The 25,340-nt window shown below is 36.6% G+C and overlaps 1 protein-coding gene across 5 annotated transcripts in view; it reads left to right on the forward strand.

The window, feature by feature from the left end:
- The window catches only part of ZFY (zinc finger protein Y-linked), a 50,904-nt gene that overhangs the window by 9,746 nt on the left and 15,818 nt on the right, over positions 1-25,340 (forward strand). For all 5 annotated transcript variants that reach the window (XM_063660954.1, XM_063660956.1, XM_063660955.1 and 2 more), the window contains exons 2-3: positions 12,675-12,763; positions 19,804-20,376. In XM_063660954.1, coding sequence (XP_063517024.1) covers positions 12,703-12,763; positions 19,804-20,376 — 634 coding nt within the window. In that variant the 5' untranslated portion in view covers positions 12,675-12,702. The remainder of the gene's footprint in view (positions 1-12,674; positions 12,764-19,803; positions 20,377-25,340) is intronic.

A 25,340-nucleotide genomic window follows, 5' to 3' on the forward strand; every position in this document is an offset into this window, starting at 1 on the left:
ATACATTATACCCATTAAGTAATCTCTCATTATCCAACTCCCTTTCACCCCTTTACCCTTCTGAGTCTCTAGTGTCAAGTCCATGTGTACACATTAGTTAGCTCCCAGTTATGAGATAATGTGGCATCTGTCTTTCTGTACTTGGTGATTTCACTTAAGATAATAGCCTTCAGTTCCACCCATGTTGCTGCAAAAGACATGATTTCATTCTTTTTTTAATAGCTGAATAGTATTCTGTTGCGTATATATACCACTGTTTTTTTTTTTCGTTTGAGACAGAGTCCCACTGTGTTGTACAGGCTGGAGTCCTATGGCATGATCATAGCTCACTGCAGCCTTGAATTCCTGGGCTCAAGTGATCCTCCCACCTCAGCCTTCTGTGTAGCTTAGAGTATAGGTGCACACCGCCATGTCCAGATAATTTTTATATATTTTTGTAGAGATGGGGTCTTACTATGTTGCTGAGACTGGTCTTGAATTCCTGAACTTAAGTGATCCTCTCACCTCAGCCTCCTTTGTAGCAGGGAGTATAGGACCCTCACCGTGACTGGCTAATTTTTTTTTTTTTTTTCTTTTTTGAGACAGGGTCTCACTCTCACTCAGGTTGGAATGCAGTGTTGCTCATTGCAACCTCCACCTCTCAGGTTCAAGTGATTCTCGTGCCTCAGCCTCCCAGGTGTAGTCCCAGCACTTGTAGCTGGGACTACAGGTGCACCTCACCATGCCTAGCTAAATTTTGTATTTTTGGTAGAGACGAGTTTTCACCATGTTGGCAAGGCTGGTCTTGAACTGTTGGCCTCAAATGACCAGGCTATGTCAGTCTCCCAAAGTGCTGGGATTACAGGTATAAGCCACTGTGCCTGGGCCTAATTGTTGTATTTTTTTGTAGAGATAGGGGTGTTACTATGTTGCTCAGGCTGGTCTTGAACTCCTGAGCTCAAGCGATCCTCCCACCTCGGCCTCCAAAATTGTTGGGATTACTGGTGTGAGCCAGCATGCCTGGCTAATTTTTCTTTCCTTTTTTTCTTTATTTTTATTTTTTAAATATGGAACGCTGCACGAATTTGCGTTTTTTTTTTTGTTTTTTGTTTTTTGAGACAGAGCCTCTCTTCTGTTACCTAGGCTGTAGTGCCAGGGCTATTTTTTTTTTTTTGAGACACGGTCTCACTTCTGTTATCCAGGCTGGAGTGCAGTGCCTGATCATGGCTCACTGCAGCCTTGACTTCCCAGGCTCACATGATCCTTCCACCTCAGCCTCCCCAGTAGCTGGGGCTGCAGGTGCACACCACCATTCCTGCATAAATTTTTCTTTTTTTTTGTTTAGTTTACTTTTTGGTAGAGGCAGGGTTTCAGTATGTTACCCAAGCTGGCCTTGAACTCTTAGGTCCAGGTGATCCTCCTGTCTCAGCCTCCAAAAGTCTTGGGATTACAGACATGAGCCATGGCCCTTAGCTGTGCCACATTTTCTTTCTCCATTCATTCATTGATGGACACATAGGTTGTTTCCATATCTTTGCTACAGTGAGCAGCTCTATGATAAATATAGTTCTTTGAGAAATCTCTTTACAGTTTTCCACTGGGGTTGTACTAACATACTATACCTACAATATATTATATTGCTTTTTATAGAGATCTTGGAAAATTTTGGATAACTATACCAAGATGTTGTGTGACTTTTATTGCCATTATGAATAACAATTTCAAAAAGTTATACTTACCGGTTGTTGTAATTTATAATAGAAATCCTGTTGACTTTCAGCAACCTTGCTGAAAATCCCATGATCGTATTTCATAGATTCTGAGATGTATAAATCTTCATATTTTAGCACTTCTAAAATCAGAATGTATTTTACCATGGATAGAGTCCTATAATCAGTTTTCCAATTTATAAGTTGTTCATTTTGTCATCACTTCAAGTGAATTGCATCCATTTTTGGCACTAATCAGGTTGCTGATACATGCCAAACAGTGTAACTGTAAATAAAATACATTTCATTTGTATAAATTGAAGCAAATTTTTATTTATTTATTTATTTATTTATTTATTTATTTAGAGAAGGAGTCTCGCTCTGTTGCCCAGGCTGGAGTACAGTGGTGTGATCTCAGCTCACTGCAACATCCACTTCCTGGATTCAAGCAATTCTCCTGCCTCAGCTTCCTGAGTGGCTAGGATTGCAGGTGTGCACCACCATGCCTGATTAATTATATATATTTTATATATTTTTAGTAGAGACAGGGTTTCACCAGGCTAGTTTCAAACTCCTGACCTCGTGATCTGCCTGCCTCAGCCTCCCAAAGTCCTGGGATTACAGGCATGAGCCACTGTGCCTGGCTGAAGGAAATGGCCAGAGGCAGGTTTGATTGGCCCTTGGTTCAGTCAGAGGTTAATTGGTTATATGCAGAGTACAAATATGTTGTAATGTATTTATTACATATTTTCTAATTTCGGAGAGCAGTTCCTTAACCATATATTAGCGTGATTCAGTTGAGGGGAAAAGATGAAACAGACTTTTGTCAAATGGTAAAGTACTAGCATCAGAACTTGCAAAGTAGTTGTCTTTGACTTGAAAGAATATTCTAGAGGTGATAATTTAGTATGCTTCACCATTAGCACTGTTGTTATCAAGATGACTCTATTGTTAGAAAGATAAGGACATTGAACAGCAGTGAATAGAAAAGTGAGTGAGAGTAGCACTCTGAATTCAAATAAATTTTATCAATACCCTGAGCCAATTTCCTTTGGATGTTATTTTTCTTTCTATGTATGCATAAGAATGGTGTATGATTTTTAAAAACTGTGTGAATAAATCTAAAAGAAGTCAAGTATATCAATTTACTTGGCAATGTTTTTTCTTAGTGGTATATAAAGGCTTATCCTACCATTGTGAGCATGTAGACCTAGTGAGATTCAGCAGTAATAATGATGATTTTTTTGCATTTTTTGTATAATTATATTACCTGTGAAGAGTGATGTTACATTTCTTTTCCAGTGGTCCAGATTCTTTAAAAGAAGTGCTTCCAGTGTTTTATCCTTAAATACTGATGTTAAAATGTTTTCTTGGGAAGATATTCTTTAAGCTTCCTTCCATTCACAATTTGAGAGTTTTCTTTTTTTTTAGTAAAAAGGAGGAGTTGAATTTTTAAGATAACTTTGGTTACATGTGTTGATTTTCCCCTTTAATTTATTAATGTGTTTAATTGCATTAACAGAGTTTCTAACTTTAAACATTCTTTGAATCACCTGGATGTTTAATATTTACATTGCCTTGTTGTAGTCCTATCTGCACAGTCTCATAGATGCTAATAGAATAGAAACAAAATTACAGTCCTGTAATTTTTTTTTCCCACAGTTTGATAAGGTTATGTTAAACTCATGTAATGAGGGTTTCTCTCTTTCTGGACACAGGTTGCCTATTAAAAAGGGATTCGTTGTTTCTTTGAAGTTAGATAGAATTTCTTTGTATATTTACTTGTACTTGGAGTCTTTTTATGAATTTTTTTTTTTTTTTTGAGGTGGAGTCTTGTTCTATTGCCCAGGCTGCAGTTAGTGGTGCAATCTTGGCTAACTGCAACCTCCGCCTCCCGGGTTGAAGTGATTCTTCTGCCTCAGCCTCTTGAGTAGCCGGGATTACAGGCATGGGCCACAATGCCCAGCTAATTTTGTATTTTTAGTAGACATGGGGTTTCTTCATGTTGGTCATGCTGGTCTCGAACTCCCGACATCAAGTGATCTGTCTGCCTTGGTCTCCCAAAGTGCTGGATTACAGATGTGAGCCACCATCCCTGGCCATGAATATGTTTTTGACATTCGATTTATTGAAAGCTTCTTTCATGGTGATATGTCTTTGGCTTTTCTTGAGTATGTTCTTGTTGCTTATATAGAATTTTTAATGTCCTAGAAATATGTGTATAAATAGGATATAAATATTTATAGTTTTATCTTATGACTTATAAAACATGTATAATTCTGTCAGTTTGCTTCTTTTTTTCTGATAAACTTTTTACATTTTGCCATTTTTCCTTGCCAAATAGGAATTTGATTATATTTTTTAAGCAATTTTTTTGTTGATGCTTTTTGTCCGTATCTTTTGTTCCCTTTTGCTTGAGTTTATTATGCCTTTTTTTTTTTCAGTTTTCTGTGTGTGCATATGTAGGAGGCTTAGCACATTTGTATTTAATTTCACTTTTTACAGTATATGCAATTAAAGCCGTTCCTCTCCCCGCACCTCTTTTGACTCATTTCACTCTGTTGCCCAGGCTGGAGTGGAGTAGTACGATGTCAGCTTACTGCAACCTGTGCCTCCAGGTCCAAGCAATTCTTGTGCCTGAGCTTCCCAAGTAGTTGCGTGCCATCACACCTGGCTAATTTTTTTTGTGTTTTTAGTAGAGATGAAGTTTAATCTTATTGGCCGGGACCATGTTGGCCAGGCTGGTCTTGAATGCCTGACCTCAAGTGATCCTCCCACCTTAGCTTCCCAAAGTGCTGGGATTAGAGGCATGAGCCACTGCACTCGGCCTCTATAGATATTTTACTTGTTACCCCTGAATTATATAAGTTTTTCCCTGTGTTTTCAAATGTATGTATTTATTTATTGGGCTGTATTGTTAGGTGCCTGTGTTTAGGACTATTACATATTATGTCACTAATTTTTTTTTTAACATTAAGACATGATGTATTTCAACACTGATGATGATTCTTGTCTTAAAATGTGTTTTGGCTAATTTCTGTCTTTTTTGTTTGTTAATATGCCTTTTAAAAAAATCTTTTTCTACTTCATAAAAATTATATAATTTTTTAAAAACTAAAGAGTATGTAATGATTTTAATTTTAATCTCCTATTAACAAAGCCATTCAAGGAGGATTTTTTTTTTTTTAAGAGATGGGATCTCACTATGTTGCCCAGGCTGGTCTTGAACTCCTGGGCTCAAGCAATCCAACCACCTTGGCTTCCCAAAGGGCTGGAATTATAGACATGGGCCACCCTGGCTGGCCACAAGGAGGATTTTAAACATAACGCATTGAGTATCATTTCCAGGTGTGTTTAATCTCTTACTTAGGAAATCTTTTTAAATCTCTTTCCATTGTATTTTATGTTATCTGTTTGCCAATATATCATATGAGTTCCCATCTCTTTTCTGGCTTTTTATTGTACTGAATGATTTTATCTCACCATCTTCTTAAACAACAGCTTATAAATAAATTGTTTCTACTTATGTCTTTTCAGTTATTTTGTTTTAATGTTAAACCCAGTTTTAATGTTAAACCCAGTTACTTGATTTCAGGCAGTAGAAAGATAATCAGTGTGTTTATTTTCTATTTAAACTTCTACTTGAAGATAGGGTTTGGTGGCCAGAAAAAAAAGGGAAGTTCAAAATTAGCTTTATCATAAAAAGATTGGTTGAGTGGAGTAGCAGATAAGAAAAAAAAAGATGAATTTTTAAGATAAATAGGATATATTAAATTAAAAATATTTGGCTCCCGCCTGTTATTCCCAGCATTTTGGGAGGCTGAGACAGGTGGATCACCTGAGGTCAGGAGTTTGAAACCACCCTGGCCAAACATGCTGAAACCCCGTCTCTACTAATAAAATAAAAATAAAAAAAAAAAGTAGCTGGGCTTGGTGGTGGGCACCTGTAATCCCAGCTACTTGGGAGGCTGAGGCAAGAGAATTGTTTGGAACCTGGGGAGTGGAGGTTGCAGTGAGCCGAGATTGCGCCCGCGCCAGTGCACTCCAGCCTGGGCAAAAACGGTGAGACTCCGTCTCAAAAAAAAAAAAAAAAAAAAAAGAGGAAAGCTAAATAGAAGTTAAAAGCATTACAGTGATATCAAAGAAATGTGTATAACACGCCATATTAATGTTTTCTGAGTATTTTGATATGGAAGAAAGTTGGACTATGGAAAATCAGGAGAAAAGTTTTATAATATGGTGCAAAGTAGCTTGAGATTTTATTTCGATAGATGAAATAAAAATTACGAATTTGTTTCATCTTTCAAAAATCAGATTTAATTGTAATCCTGTGTACTAATTATTTGAATGAACAGAATGAATTAAATGGTGGATTTAGTTTTGGCTGACAGAATTGTGTGATAGTACAGTAATGGTATTTTCATTGAAATGCATTGCATGATAATAAAGAAAATATATTCAAGGGCTTTGTCAGTTTTCTAAGAGCTGTTGCAGGTCTTGATATTCACATAATTCTCCTTTGGAAAGAAAGAACTTCCGAGCTTACAGTTGTGTTTTTCTTTCTACAGTTATAATTTGTTTCTACAGTTATGAAGGGAGATCTATATTTAAGCCAATGGCCATGACTGTGATTGAACATTTTTTTTTCACTTTCACCAGTTTTTTATACATATATTGTAGGATTTACATTTTTCATCTTACAACATAATTGCTTTGTAATTACTTTGTATTGTCGTCATGTTGCTGTATTTGCCATTCAGACTGATGAACAAAGACAATGTGTTGAGTGGGAAAAAGTTACAGTTTATAAAGGGAGGAGTGTTTGCATTTTTTAGTTGAGTAATCTCCAGTTTTTCTTATTCACCTGTCTTGTTAAACTGTTACTTATTTTTAAACATACAATGTAGACATTTAAAGGATGAGATTTTAAAACATGTAAAAACAAAAGTTTTGATTTTTGTCTTTTTACATCCATTCCCTAAATGTGTGCAAGTAGTACTTTAGAGACTAGTAACATGCTAAATATGTTCATTCTTAGGACTTTTGTTTTCCTCTCCAACCATAAAACTCTTGAGACTAAGATAATGAATTTTCAGATAACTTAAAGTAGACTAAATGAAGATATTGTGAAACAACTGAAACTAGAGAATAGGGAATTAAAAGATTAAAAAATAAGTAGTTGAAATTTATATGAGGAGTAAAATGGAATGAAGTCCCAGATTATGATACAGATTATTGAGACAAACAATAGACTTGGTGGTTTGACACCATAAATGAAAGATCTTCTTTTGCCACAGTGTGTCATTGAGCAGGCTTCTTAGCATTTTAAGCTTCAATTTCCTTAATTGGAAAATAGGGTTGGTCATATCTACTAGTTATGGTGAATTAAATAGACGGTTTATACAAAGAGCTTAACAGATTTTTGCATCTAACAAATTATGCCACCCTTTGAAAATGGGTGAAGTTAAAATAAAAACAAACATGGATACAAGTTAAAAAGACTAACATTTGACTTTTATTTCTGACTTTATTAAAGAAGCCTATAGCAGGCTAACATCCAATGCTTTGAAGTAAATGTAATGAAACAATCTATCTTTCTCATAAATTCATATATTAAATCTAAGAGGACCTAAATTAAAGAATAGATGTGGAGTAGAAAAGTTAATATTTTAAAGATGCTATTTCTTTTCAGATTGATCAGTATAGACTGATGCAGTTCCAATCAAAATCTGATTGGGTTGCTTAAAAAATTTAAATATATGACAGATAAATAGAAATATAACAATAGATCACATAACAATATAAACACACATAACATTACATTAGTGAGATGAAACTTGATAGAGAGATGTATGAAATGCACAAGCAGACTTTCCAGAAAAAAACACATTGGATATAAATGTTTATTTTTTTTCAGTAAGGGGATTAGAAGTTATTATTATTTTTTCATTTTTTGAGGCAGGGTCTTAAAAAGCTTCATAGCTTACTGCAAGCTCAGACTCCTAGGCTCAAGCAGTCCTCTCTCCTCATTCTTCTTGATGGCTGGGACTACAGGGGTGTGCTCCCACACCCAACTATTTTTTTTTTTTTTTTTTTTTTTTTTAGTAGAGAAAGAGTTTCACTCTATTGCCTGAGCTGGTATTGAACTCCTGGCCCCAAGCAATCCTCTTGCCTTTGCTGTTTCAAGTGTGAGCCACCATGCACAGTCACTTTTTTTTTTTCCTTTTTTTGAGACAGTCTAGTTCTGTTGCCTAGGCTAGAGTACAGTGACAAGATTATAGCTCAGTTCAGCCTCAAACTCCTGGGCTTAAGCAGTTCTCCCACCTCAACCCTCCAGATAACTGACTACAGGCACCCACTATCATGATTGGCTAATTTTTGTATTTTTTGTAAAGATGGGGTTTCACCATGTTGGACAGGCTCGTTTTAAATTCCTGGGTTCAGGCATTCCACTTGTCTTAGCCTCCCAGACTGCTAGGATTACTGGGGTGAGCCACGGCACCCAACCTGGCCAAAAAATTAAAATCTGTGATGCTTATTAGTTTTTGGGAAATAGTTACTCTCACGTTACTTGTGAAAGCTAATAAATTTTTAAGAGCCTTTATCGAGATTATTTTAGCAATATTGCTAGCTGTGATGGCTTACATTTATAATCCCAGCACTTTGGAGGCAGAGGCAGGCAGTTACCTTGAGGCCAGGATTGGAAGACCAGCTTGGTCAGTCTACTGAGACCCTCATGTCTACAAAAAAAAAAATAGCCAGGTAAGTGCCTGTAGTCTCAGCTACTCTGGAGACTGAGATGAGAGGATCGCTTGAGCGTGGGAGGTTGAGGCAGTAGTGAGTCATGATCACACCACTGCACTCCATCCTGGGTGACAGAGCAAGACCCTGTCTCAAAAAAAACCCAAAAAAACCCATATATGTATACACATACACACACACACACGCTTATACATACACACACACATGCTTATACATACACACACACACACGTATAAATATGTTTGTAGAATGCTTTTCTACTTTACATTGGTTTATTTCTCCTTTTTTGGTTTACTAGCTATTAGTTGTTTTCTCATCTTCATACCACTGTAGCTAGGACTGAAGGCATGCACCACCACATCTGGCTAATTTTGCAGTTTTTTATAGAGACAGTGTCTTGCTCTGTCACCCAGGCTGGAGTGCAGTGATGTAATCATAGCTCACTGTCATGGCTACATGACCTCTTAGGCTCAAATGATCCTCCCCTGCCTCAGCTTCCCAAGTAGCTGGGACCACAGGTGCACCACGACATCCAGCTAATTTTTAAATTTTTTTGTAGAGAAGGGATCCAACTACTTGCCTAGACTTGTCTAGAACTCCTGGGCTCCAGTGATCCCCCTTCCATGGTCTCTCAGAATGTTGGGATTACAGGATTAAGCCACCACACCTGGCCTAAAATATTTTTCAGAGTGGATCCTCTGGATCATTCCGCTTATTTGTCTTCCAATTCAGCTGATCTCTAAGCTTGGTTCTTACTACAAAGGCATGGGAAATTACTGTTAAATCATGGGAACTTATCTTTCACCTTTACTTATCAAAATTGTGATATTATTACCATTAAGAGCATGGTTTTGTTCTGGTTGTAGGAAGAAATTGGCAGTTGTAACCCAAGAAAGCTTACTAATGTAAAGGTGTGGTCATCTTTACAGTGAAGTGCAAAAAAACCTCTTTTGCCTTTGTCAGTTTTTGCCATGATAAAATAGGAAAATAATCAGTCAAATGTGTTGTTGAAGAATGATTGCTCACTGTAGTGAAGATTGGATTGGTGGGCAGCCCTTATCATAGGCTCAAGTACATAGTAGGGATATGTATATGACATAAAATTATACCTAACCCCCTTTCATTCAAGATTTTGAGTTTGTAGCTGTTGTGCTGAATAGAGTCCTAGAATGTAGCAGTTAGTGGTTGGTTTCTCACTTGTTTGAGCTCTTTTCTCCTCTTTATTGCCTGTTTCAGAATGATTAAACCAGAATTTAGCTATCTGTGGCACAGATGTCTGGTTACATAAATGAGACACTAGCACTATGTCCTTAGGTCACTGATAGCGACATTTTTCTGCATTTATAAATATTTGTAAATATTAGCAGTTATTGACCCTGCTAATGACAGTTGACTAGGTATAGCTCCACTTTTTCAAGACCTCACCTCCTAGAAAATTCTAGGATGTTGAGTGCCAGGGTAAAAACATAAAGATTGTTTGAAGAATGACATGCTGTCCAGCTAGGTTGCAAAGTTGAGTAATAACAGTAAATAAGTCATGTGGTAGCTTGGGTTAATAATGTGGAGGTCACTGAATATTGGAGAACTGCTTCTTAGTACGGGAGTGATCAAAGCAGTGCTTCGAGAAGATTCATCTGGCTACAGATTGTAGGAATCCCTTGTTAGTTGGCGTTACGAGACTCACTTCTTATAATAGGTTTCCTAGTCATTTGTTTTGAAAGTGTTACAAAGGCCATTTCAGAAGCTATTTTCATTTCTAAGGATCAGAAAATAGGAAGCTTAGAGTGGTTGGTGATGGTGGGAATACAAGCAGGGCAAACATGAGAAATTGTGGAGAACAAATTGACAAGATCTGAGAAACCAACTGTCAGGGAAGGAGGAAAAGGCCATAGTGATTGTGCCAGGAGAAATCTGGGTTTTAATTTTTGAAGATGTTCAGTAAACGGTCTGATGGAAATGTTAGGTCCTTCTGAGTGTGTGGATTTTGGGGATCATCTTCATTAAAAACTGTGGAAATAAATGAGAAGGTAGTAGAGAGGAAAGCTGAATGCGAAACCTTGGGCAAGACTATAGTAGCCATCAATTAAGAAGGTGAGAAGAGAACTAGGATGTCATATAAAGAAAGAGGAAGGAGGGAGTTTCAAAATTAAAGGAACTGATCATCTATCGGACTCTAACAGACAGGCTAAGGAAGATGAATACCTGAAACAGGAAAGTTATTCTACAAGATGATCTTTTTTTTTTTTTTTGAGATGGAGTCTCGCTCTGTTGCCCAGGCTGGAGTGCGGTGGCGCGATCTTGGCTCAGTGCAAGCTCCGTCTCCCAGGTTCATGCCATTCTCCTGCCTCAGCCTTCGAGTAGCTGGGACTACAGATGCCCATCACAACGCCCAGCTAATTTTTTGTATTTTTAGTAGAGACAGGGTTTCACTGTGTTAGCCCAGATGGTCTCGATCTCCTGACCTTGTGATGCACCCGCCCCAGCCTCCTAAAGTGCTGGGATTACAGGCATGAGCCACCATGCCCGGCCCACAAGTTGATCTTTTATTAGAACTAATGAAATTGCTGTTTTTAGGAAAATTGGAAGGTCACTTCAATAATCCAACAAATCACATTTATTGCATCATTAATTGCCTTAATTTCATGTGGTTTTCTTTAATTATGCAGAGAAGATTAGTTTGCATTTATAATTTTATAATTAGATTTTTTTAAGAGGGGAAAAATTAATAAAGGCAGAGATTGTTTGGGTAGAGGGAGCAGTGACAGCTTATTTAGAGCAGGTGCCTTTTTTTCTTTTTTTGTGGTTGACAAAATATTAGTGTAGTCATCATGGCCTTTTTATTTGAAGCAGTTTGAATGTCATAAAACACACTTTCTCTAAATTGAGTAGATCTGTCTCAGAGGTGACACTTTGGAAATCCATTTGTTTCTGACTTGCATATTGCCTTAATTGTCATATAGTTTAATATTTGAAAATTGACACACATAAGTGACCATAACATGTGCTAAAAATAGAGTAAGGAGCTGGACATAGTGGCATGTGCTATTAGTCCTAGCTGTTTGGGAGGCTGAAGTAAGAGGATTACTTGAGCCTAGGAGTTGGAGGCTGCAGTAAGCTATGATCACACCACCGCACTCCAGTCTGGGTGACAGGGTGAGACACTGGCTCTAAGGTGAGAGAATGTGGAGGGCTTTTAAGCTACACAGAAATCTGGAGAGTGCTTATAATTATTAGGAATTTTGAGTTTTTTACTGTTTTGTTAATTTACTGTAGAAAGACTGGAGACTATATTAAATATAGAGATGTGATACAGTCTTGCAGCAAAAACCTACAGAATGTGTTAAAGTTGAGACTTAAAGAATCATGGGGGCCAGACACGGTAACATTCCTGTAATCCCAGCACTTTGTGAGGCTGAGGTGGGAGGATTGCTCAAGCTCAGGAGTTTGATACCAGCCTGGGCAACATAGTTAGACCTTGTCTATACAAAAAAAAATTTAAAAATTAGCCAGGTTTGGTGGCACACGCTTGTAGTCCCAACTAGTTGGGCTGAGGGGTGAGCGTTGCTTGAGCCTGGGAAGTTGAGGCTGCAATGAACTGTGCCACTTACAGTTTAGCCTGTATGACAGAGCCAGAGACCCTGTTTACAAAAAAAAAAAAAAAAAAAATCATGGGGGTTACTGATAGAAGGCAAGAGGGAGTCATCAGGTGTGTAAGAAATGTTCTGTATCTTAATATAAATAATGCAAATGCCAGTTAACACTTATGTACTTAGTATAAATAATGCAAATTCCAGTTAACACTTATGTAAAAATTTGTCATGCGAAATACTTAAGCATTGTGAATTTTATGTAAGATGATAATTGAACTTTTAAAAAAATCTAAAAAAGCCAGGTATGGTGGCCTGTAGTCCCACCCACTCAGTAGGCTGAGAGAGGAAGAATTACTTGATCCCTGGAATACCAAGCTAGTGTGAGGAACATAGCAAGACCCAGTATCTTTAAAAAACAAAAAGCCAGAAACACTGTCGATCTGTTTGATTTGATCTACCTGCCCTTTCCTGTCTTGTTGCAGCCCATGTATCACTGGAAATCAATTTGTTCCCTTTAATTTTACATAGATAGGTTATTGAAAAATAATTTGAGCATTTCAGAAATGTGAATATCATGACATTTTAATATGTGATATAAAAATTAATGTTTGGTATACTTTATTCCCTGGTTTAGGAGCTGTGACTAATGAGAATTAAAGGCCATGGATGAAGATGAATTTGAATTGCAGCCACAAGAGCCAAACTCATTTTTTGATGGAATAGGTATTACTATTTCTTGGGTTGTTTCACTTCCCATCTGCTGGATTTTGAATTACTTAACAAAATTGCAGAATCTGATGTTAATTCGTATTTAAGTACTTAGGTCCATACTTAGGTCCTGTCAGAATCTCATAGCCAACTCATAATCTTGATAGTTAAGCCATCAATATCAAAATATTACTGTTACCCTTCAGTTACTCCAATTTTTCCAATTATACAACTAAATCCTGCTAGTTCTTCCTTTGAAATGTTTTCTGTTTGTGCTAGTTTCCTATTTTTCCATTGATAAATTTCAGCAAATTTACTAATCTAAAACAGGACAAATTTATCTCAGAGTTCTATAGGTCAGAAATGTGGCTCAACTGAATTCTGTGTGTAGAATTATACAAGGTTAAAATTAAGATGTTGGCCAGGTGTGGTGGCTCACATCTGTAATTTCATTGCTTTGGAAGGCTCAATTGTGAGGATTGCTTGAGATCAGGAATTGGAGACCATCCTGGGTGGTGGGCAACACAATGGAAACCTGTGTCTACAGAAAAAAAATTTTTTTTTAATTAGCTGAGCATGGTGGTGCATACCTCTAGTTCTAGCTGCTCTGGAGGCTGAGGTAGGAGGATTACTTGACCAGAAGTTAAAGGCTGTGGTGAGCTATAATGGCACAGCTGTACCCTAGCCTGGGTAACAGAACAAGACAGTGTCTCAAAAAAAATAAATAAATAAATAAAAATAATAATCAAGCTGTCTGCAGGGCTGGAGGCTCTTGACTTCCAAGAATATCCATACTTTTAGCCAAATTTAGTTTCTTTTTGTTGTACAATGGAGATACTGTTGTTCCCTACAGTTCATCGTCCAGGGCCATTTTTTGCTTCCAGAGCCTGCCCACTTTTCTTCTTATGCTTTGCATGGTGGTTTCCTGAAGCAACAGTGAGTGGAGTCCATCTTATGCTTTTAATCTTTCTGATCTTCCCTTCCATCACATACATCTTCTTGAATCTAGCCAGAAAACTATTCAGTTTAAGAGCTCACATGATTAGATTTGATGCACTGGGTAATCCAAGATAATTGCCCAATTTTAAGTTCATAATCTTAATTATACTTGAAAAATTTCTTTTGCCATATCATGTAACATATTTTGAAGATTTACAAGGATTAGGGTATGGACATTTTTGTGGGACCATTCTCCCTGCCACCATCTGCACCCTGGTTCTCAAATATGTCTCTGGCAAATGTAAAATAACATCCACCCTCTCTTAAGGTTCCCAGTCCAAAAAAAAAAAAAAATCTCTGAAAAAAGATTTCTGAGCTGAAATTAATCAGCTCAGAAGCCCTAAGTAACATTTAAATCAGATGCTTATAATTCTGTGGGTATCAGTCATTAAGTGCAACTACTGGGACACAATTCCTCTTTATCTGCTTCCCACGTACAGTGGTAGGACAGTTTGGGATATTCTGGTTCAAACAGGGTGACATGAAAGGTAAGAAAGAAATTTGTCTAAAGAAATTTTGAAATGCAGCTGAACAAACTCCCATTAGGTTTCAAGACCTGGGAATAATCCTTTTTGGCCTGTGGCTCCACCCTTTGAGTCTTCCTTGCTATTTTCTTCAAAGATAGCAGGTATTTACAGCTGAATAGTTTTATTTCCTGCTTCCTGCCTCTGCAATTCTGGCAATCCAATGGTCTTCATTATATTAATTCTGTGTCCCTTTCAGTTTAAGCTAGCAGTGCTTCTTTTGAAAAAAATTTTGTGTATGTCATGGGGATTTATTGTATTAGGCAAGAGGCTAATATATTTTTTTTCTGAGATTATCCTATGTCTGTTTTTGACTTCTGCTAAAATGGTTGAAGTCCAATATCCTTAGATTTCTTAGAAGTGCTGGGTATGTGTAAGTCACACTTTTACTTGCTTGAAAAAGACTTAATTCTCTGTCCTTTTGATCTTTGCCTTTTCTTTCCCTCCACTTCCTTTCCTTTTTCCTTTTTACCTTGCCTTACCTTACTTTACTTTACCTTACCTTACCTTTCCTTACCCCTTGCCTTTTCTTTTCCTTTCTTCTTTCTTTTTCTTTCACCTTGGCCTTTCCCTTTCTTTCCTTTTTCCTTAACTTTTACTTTTCTTGTTTAATGATCAGGTGCCTGAGGGATCTGTTATTTTTTCTGAGGTTTCATGGAATAGTTGAGAATCACATACTGTTTTTTTCTCTCTCTCTAAATCAGCAGTCCCCACCCTTTTGAGTACCAGGGACTGGTTTCATGGAAGACAATTTTTCCAGGGACCTGGGAGTAGTGGGGTTTGGGGGATAGTTACTAGATGAATCAAGCGCATTACATTTATTATGCATTTTATTTATATTATTATTATGTGTAATATATAATGAAACAATTATACAGTTCACCATAATTTAGAATCAGTGGGAGCCCTGAGCTTGTTTTCCTGAAACTATACCATCCCATCTGGGGGTGATGGGAGACAGTGACAGATCATCAGGCATTAGATTCTTATAAGGAACATGCAACCTAGATCCCTCACATGTGCAGTTTACAGTACGGTTTGCATTCCTATGAGAATGTAATGTTGCTTCTGACCTGACAGGAGGCGAGAGCTCAGGTAGTGATGCTGGTGATGGGAAGTGGCTGTAAATACAGATGAGGCTTTGCTCTGACAAGGAATCTCCTTAATTTAACCTCCCCTTTCACCCCCCGAGATGGACAGAAAACTTCTCATTTTGTCATGTTTTGCTATCTTTTTGTTTAATAAATCTTCCAACTATTCATTTTTCTCACTGAATTTTACTCTAAGCAATAAGTAGAAACAAGACCACTTGTCCAACACTTTGCTGAAATCTTCTGAGCTAAAGAGTTCATTTTTACAAGTTGTTTTTTCCACATAACCGAGGGAGACAATTTTGCTAAGTGGTCTGTGAAGTTGTGCTTTCCACATAACCCAGGGAGACAATTTTGCTAAGTGGTCTGTCTTTCTATGTAACAAAGTTCTTCCTTCCTTCAGTTAGAAACTCACTTTTAAGCCCTTACAAGCAGTGTTACAAAACTCTAGATTTCTACTAGCAGTCATACATGACTTAGGTATTCTCTGAGTCCATGTAGGATTTCTCTGCCTTGATCCCTTCTCCCTCTGGATTCTCATTGGCAGAGTTGTTACTGGTTTTTGTTGTTGTTTTTGAGATAGGCTCTCACTGTGTCACCAGGGCTGAAGGGCAGTGACATGATTGTGGCTCCTCACTGCAGCCTCAACCTCCTGGGCTCAAGTGATCCACCCACCTCAGCCTACTGGGTAGCTGGAACTACAGGCACACACCACCATGCCTGGGGAATTTTTTTTGATAGAGATGAGGTTTTGCTGTGCTGCTCAGGCTGATCTTGAATTCCTGAGCTCAGGCCATACTCCCACCTCAGCCTCCCAAAGTGTTGCGATTACAGGCATGAGCCACTGTGCCTGGCCTGTTATTTTTAACATTCATGTTTTTACTTATTGGTTTATTTAAGGAAATCTAGGCTTTTTTCCACTCAACAGAATCTAAGCTTTTCATTCTCTAAAAAAAATTTTTTTTTTTTCGTTTTCCTAAGAGCTAGAATTTCTCTTTATTCTTGTAAGAAATTTTACTGCCTGCACCTATCCAACTGCAAAGCCACTTTACATTTTTAGGTATTTGTATAAGCAGCTCTCCACTTCTCAACACCAAAATCTGAAATTATTTCTGTTACTGCAAAGAAAATTACCACAAACTCAGCAGTTCAAAACAAATTTGATTGTCTCACAGTTTCTGTAGGTCAGAATTCTATCATGGTATGGCTAGTTTCATAAGGTATGGCCAGAGTTTTGTTCCTTTCTGGTGAATCCAGTTTCGTTGTTCTCTGCATGCATCCAATTTGAGGTTATTCAGGTCATTGGTTGAATGCAGTTCCTTGTAGCTGTAGGACTGAAGTCCCCATTTCTGTGCTGGTTGTGAGCTAACAGGCTAGTCTTTGCTCCTTTTGACAAAATCTGTGTTGTTTCTCATGCTTTCCATGTGGCCGCTGTAGGCAAGGCTAATTCGATCCCTCTCATACGTAAAATCTCTCCAATTTCTGATTCTGCTTCAATTTTCCAACTCCAGACATAAAAAGCCCTCTGCTTTAAGTTTATCTGAGCAGATGGGGCTTAACAAATTATCCTTAAAGTTCATGACCTTAATTTTACCTGCACTGCCCGTGTGGTGTAAGTCATAACATAATATATTCGTATGTTCCAGTGATTAGAGAATGAACATCTTGAGGATTTGCTTGGGTGGGGGATATGGTGGGGTGTAGATTGTCTGGGGTGCTGAGAGAAGTCTGCTTATGACACTGCTTTTTCTTCATGCTAGTTCCTACCATATAGGCCCTATTATCTCATTCTTAACTGATAATATTAAGACTGTTTTCTCACTCTTGGTTTCTTTCTTTCATCTACCACAGTGGTAGAATATTCAATCCCGAAAAACATGTGGATCATACCTTTCCATTGCCCAGGAAATAAAGTATAAATCCCAGGTCCTCTGGAATTGATCCTGTTCTAAGTTTTGTAACCCTTTCACATATTCACAAAAGGAGCCTCTATATCAGGCAGATGCATCCTTACCTCATTTCCAAAACTGCAAAAAGAAAATTATACCTAAACAAGAGGGGTAAAAAAGTATTCTTAATTTCAGATTGCTCATGGTTCTAAATACATAATACTATAATTAAACTAGATTTTATTTTTCTGTTTCATACTGTTGTAAGTTAAAATTTTAATGATTTTATTAAGTGAATTTTAAATGAACATTGCCATATATTAGCAGTAGTAATTAACTTTACCAAGAGATGTAAGGAATTTTAAATATACCTTCTAAATTTTGTGTGTGTGCGTATATTTGCTAAGCAATTTAGGATGTTCTTTTGACTCACCGTTAGGTACTTTCAGGTTGTTAATGGTAAATGCAAACCTATAATTCATTCTTTCTCTGGAACATAGTGAAATATAATCATTTTGGGAGGCCACAGCAAGAGGGTTGCTTGTAGCCAGGTTTTTAACACCAGTCTGCACCACCCTTTCAAATTTTTTGTTTGAAAGAGAGAGACTAAGTTCTTAGGGAAAAACTCAGTATTTTTTAGTGTAATGTTGCCACAATCAAACCTGACTCAGGGCTAAATGGTAGATTGAAGGGCTGTTGCATTTCAGCCTTGATTGTTAACACTTGAAATGGTATTTTTTTTTAATTTGAGGAAGTCATGTAATCTGCCCAAGCTTCCATTTTCATATGCATAATAATAATGAAACGTCTGATTACATTTTTTTCAGGACACTAATCATGCATTCACATTTGGTCACTATGGTCCTGTGAGGTGCGCATGACAGATACTACAGACCTCATTTTACTGTTGAGGAAACTGAACTCAGAGGTTAGATGACTTGGTCCAGGGTCACAAAACTAATAAGTATCTACACTTTGCTCTCTGATTTAGACCATTATAACCAGTGCCATTGCCACTAAATGCTATCAAATTTATATCTGTGCAATGGGGATTACACTGTTCTATTGTTGTCTATTATTATGAACACAGAAGACAAGTGAGTAGAAAACATTTTGTAGAAGATGTATAGAAATAAAAGCAAACATTCTTTCAACATATAATTTAAGTAGGTTTTAACTACCTTAAAGACTTCCTGCAACATCTATTGTTGCTTCGCCCTTGGTGATCATTTTTGTTGAAGAAAATTTTTGTTTATTTGAGGGCATTGCCACAGGTACACAATCATTGAGTTGTGCACCCACTTGGACTCAGCTTACTCTGAGTTACAATCAGAAACACTAATCAGATAAATAGGTTTTTTTTCTTTTTCTTTTCTTTTTTTTTTTTAATATAATCCAGTGAGGTAGTGGGAGTGGAGAAGGAAAAAGAGAAATCTTAACTGCTTGTGATACGTGAATAGCTTTTAATTTGTCATCCGTATTTCCTTTTCTCTATGCACTAGTAGCCATAATGCCTGATTTGTTTCATATTAGGTTATATTTTTGTTAAAGATATATGAATTCTCTTCCTATTTGTGGTGTTCATTTAGAATAATATTTACTGAGCATGATGTGCTGTGCAAGTTGTGTGATCTTGGTTAAGTCATTTGATCTCAGTGGGATTTAACTGGCTCTCACCCTTCTACCTTCATTGCTTAACTGCACCCAGCACTAGAAAATGCTTTTATATATTCTGAGGAAGTACCTTGGGATTTGGGGTTAGTGGGAACAGGAGGAGGATAGATGGAGGTGGAATACCCTGGCAAAATTGAGGCAGGCCCCACTCCAACCACCCCCACCCTTCACCACCCAGCCCAGCGGCACTTTTATTCATTTTATCTATCCATAGAAATCTCTAAACCTAATGTCTTTCCTTTCTTTATTCCTCTTTTAATTTCTACCCTGATTCTTTTGTCTTAGATTCAAAGAATGACTTTCTAATTACCAAAGTTATAGTGGATATTGATGGGATATTGCACCAGAACAAAGTGGGAAGATTATAAGGGCTGAAAGAGAAAAAAGGAAGGGTGAAAAAGAAATATGTAGGTATAATGAAAAAAAGAAAAGTAATGTGTTAAGAAAGGAGATGATGAAAGAAGGAAGAGAAATGAATGAAACACGTAACGAAGAAACAGTATATTTGTTTTCTGAATTTGTTGCTTAACTTATATAAAAATCTCAAGATTTTATTTTAGTGGGATGAGAAATTTTTTATCTTGATGTTTTAAAAGCATTTCATGAATAGTTTTTTTCTATCATTGCCCCAGGGTTTTTTTTTTTATTTTTCTGTTATTTCTTATTAGTTGATTAGGGTTGAGTAAAATAAGTTTTCATCTTAAAAATTTCTGTTTGTAAAGTGAATCAAAAATGGATTCATTCTCTATTTATTTATTGTCTCAATGTTTGAAGAACACCAAGGACATAGTCTGTTTTCCCAGAAGTAATTAAATAAAAACTATATTTAGTCATATATACTTACCTGAGATTTGTCATTTTAATTTTTATTTTTTAAGGAGCTGATGCTACACACATGGATGGTGATCAGATTGTTGTGGAAGTACAAGAAGCAGTTTTTGTTTCTAATATTGTGGATTCAGACATAACTGTGCATGACTTTGTTCCTGATGACCCAGACTCAGTTGTAATCCAAGATGTTATTGAAGATGTTGTCATAGAGGAGGATGTTCAGTGCTCAGATATCTTAGAAGAGGCAGATGTATCTGAAAATGTCATCATTCCTGAGCAAGTGCTGGACTCAGATGTAACTGAAGAAGTTTCTTTACCACACTGCACAGTCCCAGATGATGTTTTAGCTTCTGACATTACTTCAACCTCAATGTCTGTGCCAGAACATGTTTTAACGAGTGAATCCATGCATGTGTGTGACATTGGACATGTTGAACATGTGGTACATGATAGTGTAGTGGAAGCAGAAATCATTACTGATCCTCTGACCAGTGACATAGTTTCAGAAGAAGTATTGGTAGCAGACTGTGCCCCTGAAGCAATCATAGATGCCAGCGGGATCTCAGTGGACCAGCAAGATAATGACAAAGCCAGCTGTGAGGACTACCTAATGATTTCGTGTAAGTCATGGGGTACAGTGATTTTAAGCAATGTTTTTGAAACCTGTATTTTCTAACATAAATAATGGTGAAATTTTATTGAGTTTAACTTCTGTAAAGTTAAAGTAGAAATCATAAACTTACATGCATTGTTGCTTAGTTTGCATCCCAGAAGATAAACCATAATTAAGTGACATGGTACAGAAGAGAGTTATTTCTATATTAGGATAGAATAGAAAGATGGGGAGAATAAGAAATGAAAATAACAGAATTGAGTCTTATGAAATCATACAAAGTATGATTGGTCTGTTACTCACCTTCAGATTTATCCCTGAGACTTGTAATCAGTTTTTTAAAGTCTTTTTATTATGTCATTTCACTTTCCCCTTTTTTTTCTACCTTATTGTCCCTTTTCCCCTTAAAGTAATGATTTTTTTGTTGTTGTTTAATTCATTATTGGCTTTGGAGTTAAATCTAGTGAATTCCCTGAAATACAATGGTCTCACCAAGACCATCAACAATTAATTTATTTAGGTTTCAAATTGATTTCAAATTTTACATCGTACTAGTTTTATGTTCTGCTCACTAATCCTCATGGGATGCTGGCTTTCTTGATTGTGTTTATAACTTTGTCAACCAGAACATGATTGGACATACTTTTGCTTATGGAGCAGCTTCTATAGTCATTCTGTTACTAGAATCCCTGACTATGTGTCTCTTATGTTTTTAACTTCAATATCTAGGTATATTTTCTACGTTAATATGGTGACAACTTACAGAATCATTGTGTCATTTACCTGCTGATTTAAATAATTTAGTTATCCTAATTGACCAGTTCATTACTACGGTCTTTGGAATGAAGTTTTATAGTGTAGATTTAATTTAGAGCATTCCCATTAATATTAAATACCACCTACACTCCTCTTCTGTGTCTTTGAGCATAGCACAGCAAAAGAGTTGTGCAGGCATTTTTGTGGGCACAGGGGTAGTAGGCATTTACCTCTTATATGATCAAGTATACCATTGTGGCCTAGTTTTCTGTTAATGATAATTTTCTACCTCCCTCTGAACCTGCTTAATGATTTTAAAGAGCCTCATTCAACTGATTTAATAAACATTTATTTCTGTGTGTAAAAACTTATTCTATGAAGTGTTTAAATATTTAAGATTAATAATTTACAGTTTTTGACCTGCAGTTTATAACCTGGTGTGCCAAAAAAAGGGGGAGTAAAGTGGTGTTTAGCTCTTTGAAAATGTAATAATAAATATTTTTATATGCTGAATTTATCTAGCTATTTCACTTTTTTTTTTTTTTTTTTTTTTTGCTAGCTCTTGTTTCTTCCAGAAAAAATATCTCCTCTAATGCTGCATTTGCAATTAAAAATCCTGTAGGGCTGGGGGTAAGGGGACATATTTAGGGTTGACAGGTTTTTCATAAAGTGTATAAAGGAAGTATGGTCTGATTTTATATTAATATAGAGAATACTGAGATGCTGTCATTGACAGTAAGCTTTAATGCTTTCCATAATGTCATGAGAGATGGTAATATCTTTTAAATTCTTTAATATATTTAATACATAGATTAAAGGTTTTAAAACATTAAGTATGCTTTACAATTAAAAATATGTTACTGAATTTAAGAGCTTATTAATTTTTATGTCTTTAGTGGCAGGTTTTTTCTCCTCTGAAAATCTCATTCTCATTTAAAATGATGAGAGAGTCCTCTATGGTATCACAGTAGTATATCTGCACAAAAGTGCTCACTGTTACACCCTAAGTGCTATTGAGATCAACATGACTCTTTATATACTCTTTACAGTATAGGTGTTACCATTGGCTTTTAAGTTGATTATATCATCCTTAAGGACAGGTCCCCCTCAAACCTGTGCATATTTGGTATAAAATATTTGTTGAGTGAACATTTAACGTGAACTTTATAGCTGAACATTTGTGCGTATCATGTCTCATCCAAAGGGCATCTAGTTAGCTGTTTTAGCAATCTACCTGGTGTTTCTAATAAATTATGACTTTGGTCATAGTGAACATTCAGTAAAAATGTTCAGTGATTAAATGAATAAATGAAGCCCAATCCTCATATCTAAAGCAGAAGGCCTATGGATCAATACAGTTTGATGATTTGTTTAATGATTCTAGTGGCTATTAGAGCAGAAGAGGGCTGGTAAAATAGTTGTTTATTGTAATTATTTTATATTTTTTTATATACACATTGCATATATTAATTTTGCTTATCCTTCTGTTCTATAACTCATTATTAGACATATATATCTAAAAATATATATATATGTATTTTAAGCTACCTACTAGTTTTGCTTTGTTTTGTAAAACCATTTGGCAAAATGGTACCAAATGCAAGAATTTTAAAAATGTATATCTACAAGGGATGATTTCTGAAAAGTGAATAAAGATATTTTAGGGAGATAGGTTGTTTTAAGTTTTGTTAAGTTTCTGAAACAGGTGTTTTTTCATAAGACCAAAACTCATGATTTTTATGTAGGAACTCTAAAATGTATTTAGAAAATCTTAAAGCACATGTGCAGTGTTTCAAAGGAGATAAGCTAATCAAAGGAGATAGAAATCAAACTGTTGGAATTTAGGAAAGAAGCTGAACAGAGAAATAACATTATCAAGGTAAAAGAGACTATAAAAGCAGCAATTAAAATAAATGTGGATTAGTATTATATGACTGGAGACCTTCTGATTGGGCTTTAGAAAATTGCCAAAATGAAATGGTGAAAAAACAGACATAAAAATGATTATGGATAAGATTAGTAGACATGAGAAACAGAAGGCAAAACTTACATACAGAAAAGAAGAAAACAATTAATGTGACAGAAAGTTATGGAAGAAAGCTTTCCTGAAATTAAGAATGATTAGAGTGCAGCAATGAAAATGGCAGAGTAAAGAACACTGAAAAACTTCTCTTTTATAAAAATAATGAGAACAATGGTTAAAAAAATTATCAGAGTAACATTTTTCAGCACTCTGAAAACTAAGTGATTGTAGCAATAGAGGGGGGTACTGGATATTGACGAGATTGTGCCCTTTTAATTTGCTCTGTTTACATCCACTTCTCCCAAGCTGTACATAAGCCTTAAAAACTGACATCTGACAAATATAAAAAAAGGAGCAGTCAGGGAAGATATAGCGGCTCATGCCTGTAATCCTAGTGGTTTGGGAGGCTTGGCCAGGAGGATCACTTGGGGCCAGGAGTTTGAGACCATCCTGGTCAACATAGTGAGACCCTCTCTCTATAAAAAAATTAAAAAATGATCTGAGCATGGTAGTATGCACCTGTAGTCCCAATTACTTGAGGCTGAGGTGGGAGGATCCTTTGAACTCAGGAGATCACAATTGCAGTGAGTTATGATTATGCCACTGCATTTCAACCAAGAGTAACACTCTGACTCAAAAAATTTTTTTTCTTTTAAACAGCAGTCTGGCAGTTACTGGAGGAGGAAGAAAGGCCCATTTTCAGATTATTTGACCTGTTGGTGGTGACCGGCAAGACCGACCCTTTTTTTTTTTTCTGAGACAGTCTTGCCCTTTTACCCAGGCTGGACCCCAGTGCTGTGATCTCAGCTCACCGCAGCCTCCAACTCCTGGGTTCAAGGATTCTTGTGCCTCAGTCTCCTGAGTAGCTGGGACTACAGGGGCTGTGCCACCACACCCCAGCTAATTTTTTTTTTTTTTTTGGTATAGATGGGGTTTCTCCATGTTGGCCTGTCTGGTCTCTAACTCCTAGCCTCAAGTGATATACCCACCTTGGCCTCCCAAAGTGTTGGAATTACAGGTGTAAGCCACTGCACCCAAGACCTCACTTAGACTATCTTTATTGACTTAGACTCTGAACTGTAGTATGAGCAGCCTTCTCCTTTGGGTTGTTGGTTGAAAATTTGTAGAGACAACTGTTGAACATCAGTGGTTTTTGAGGCGATTGATAACGGTTAGGGCAAACAATAGATACACTAAAGCTTAAAAGGAATGAAAAGTCCAGTAGTGGAATGAAAAGTTCAGAGGGCTTTGAAAGGCTGTGACATATTACTGATAATCTTGAATGTGATAATGCCAGGTCTGTGGCCCTGCTAAGGAAAGGCTTGGCAAGGCCTTAGGCTCACACTTTGGGTAATCTTCAAGGGCTGCTCAAATAAATAAAAGCCAGTGTAGAACTAAAAACAGCCTGAATGAATGTTTCAGCATGCATGTGGAGCCAAAAACTGCTGGTTCTACACATCTCTGTCAAGTCATAAGCTGAGTATGTATTTTATGTAATTAGATAGACTTTTAAATTGCTGCATATGACAACACACACACACTTTATAGGATTAGTTTAGAAAAGTCACATTACTGTTGGTTTACTGAGCAACAGTAACCAATCGTAACACACATTAGGAAAATGAAGAATCTGATTTTCACAGTTGCCAAATTGTATTATTTTAAATGTTCAGTTTTCAACAACAACAAAAAATGAGACAGGCACAAAAGCAAAAAAAAGCACAGCCTATACGCAAGAAAAAGCACAGCCAACAGAAATTCATTCTAAGGAAGTCCATACACAGTACTTACTAGAGTAGCTTATAAATCAGTTATATTACATTGTTTAAAGGCCTAATTACGAAGTCATGTGTAAAGAAATAAAGGAAAGTAGGAGAATGATGTCTCATTAAGTGGAGAATATCAATAATCAGAAATTAAAAAGAACTAAACAGAATCTCTGGGGTTGAAAATTATGATGACTGAAATGAAGATTTCACCAGATGAACTCAAAAGTAGATTTAAACAGGCAGAAGAAAGAATCAGCAAACTTGTAGGAACTTCAATTAAGATTATCTTGTCTGAGGAGAAAGAAAAAATAATGAAGAAAAATGAATATAGTCTTATATAATCTATGGAACGCCATGAAGTAAGCATACCGACATAACACAGTACCAGAAGTGAGAGGGAAGAAAGAAATTGGCTTAAAGAAT

The sequence above is a fragment of the Pongo pygmaeus genome, chromosome Y (genome assembly GCF_028885625.2).
Source record: "Pongo pygmaeus isolate AG05252 chromosome Y, NHGRI_mPonPyg2-v2.0_pri, whole genome shotgun sequence".
NCBI classification, from domain to species: Eukaryota; Metazoa; Chordata; class Mammalia; order Primates; family Hominidae; genus Pongo; species Pongo pygmaeus.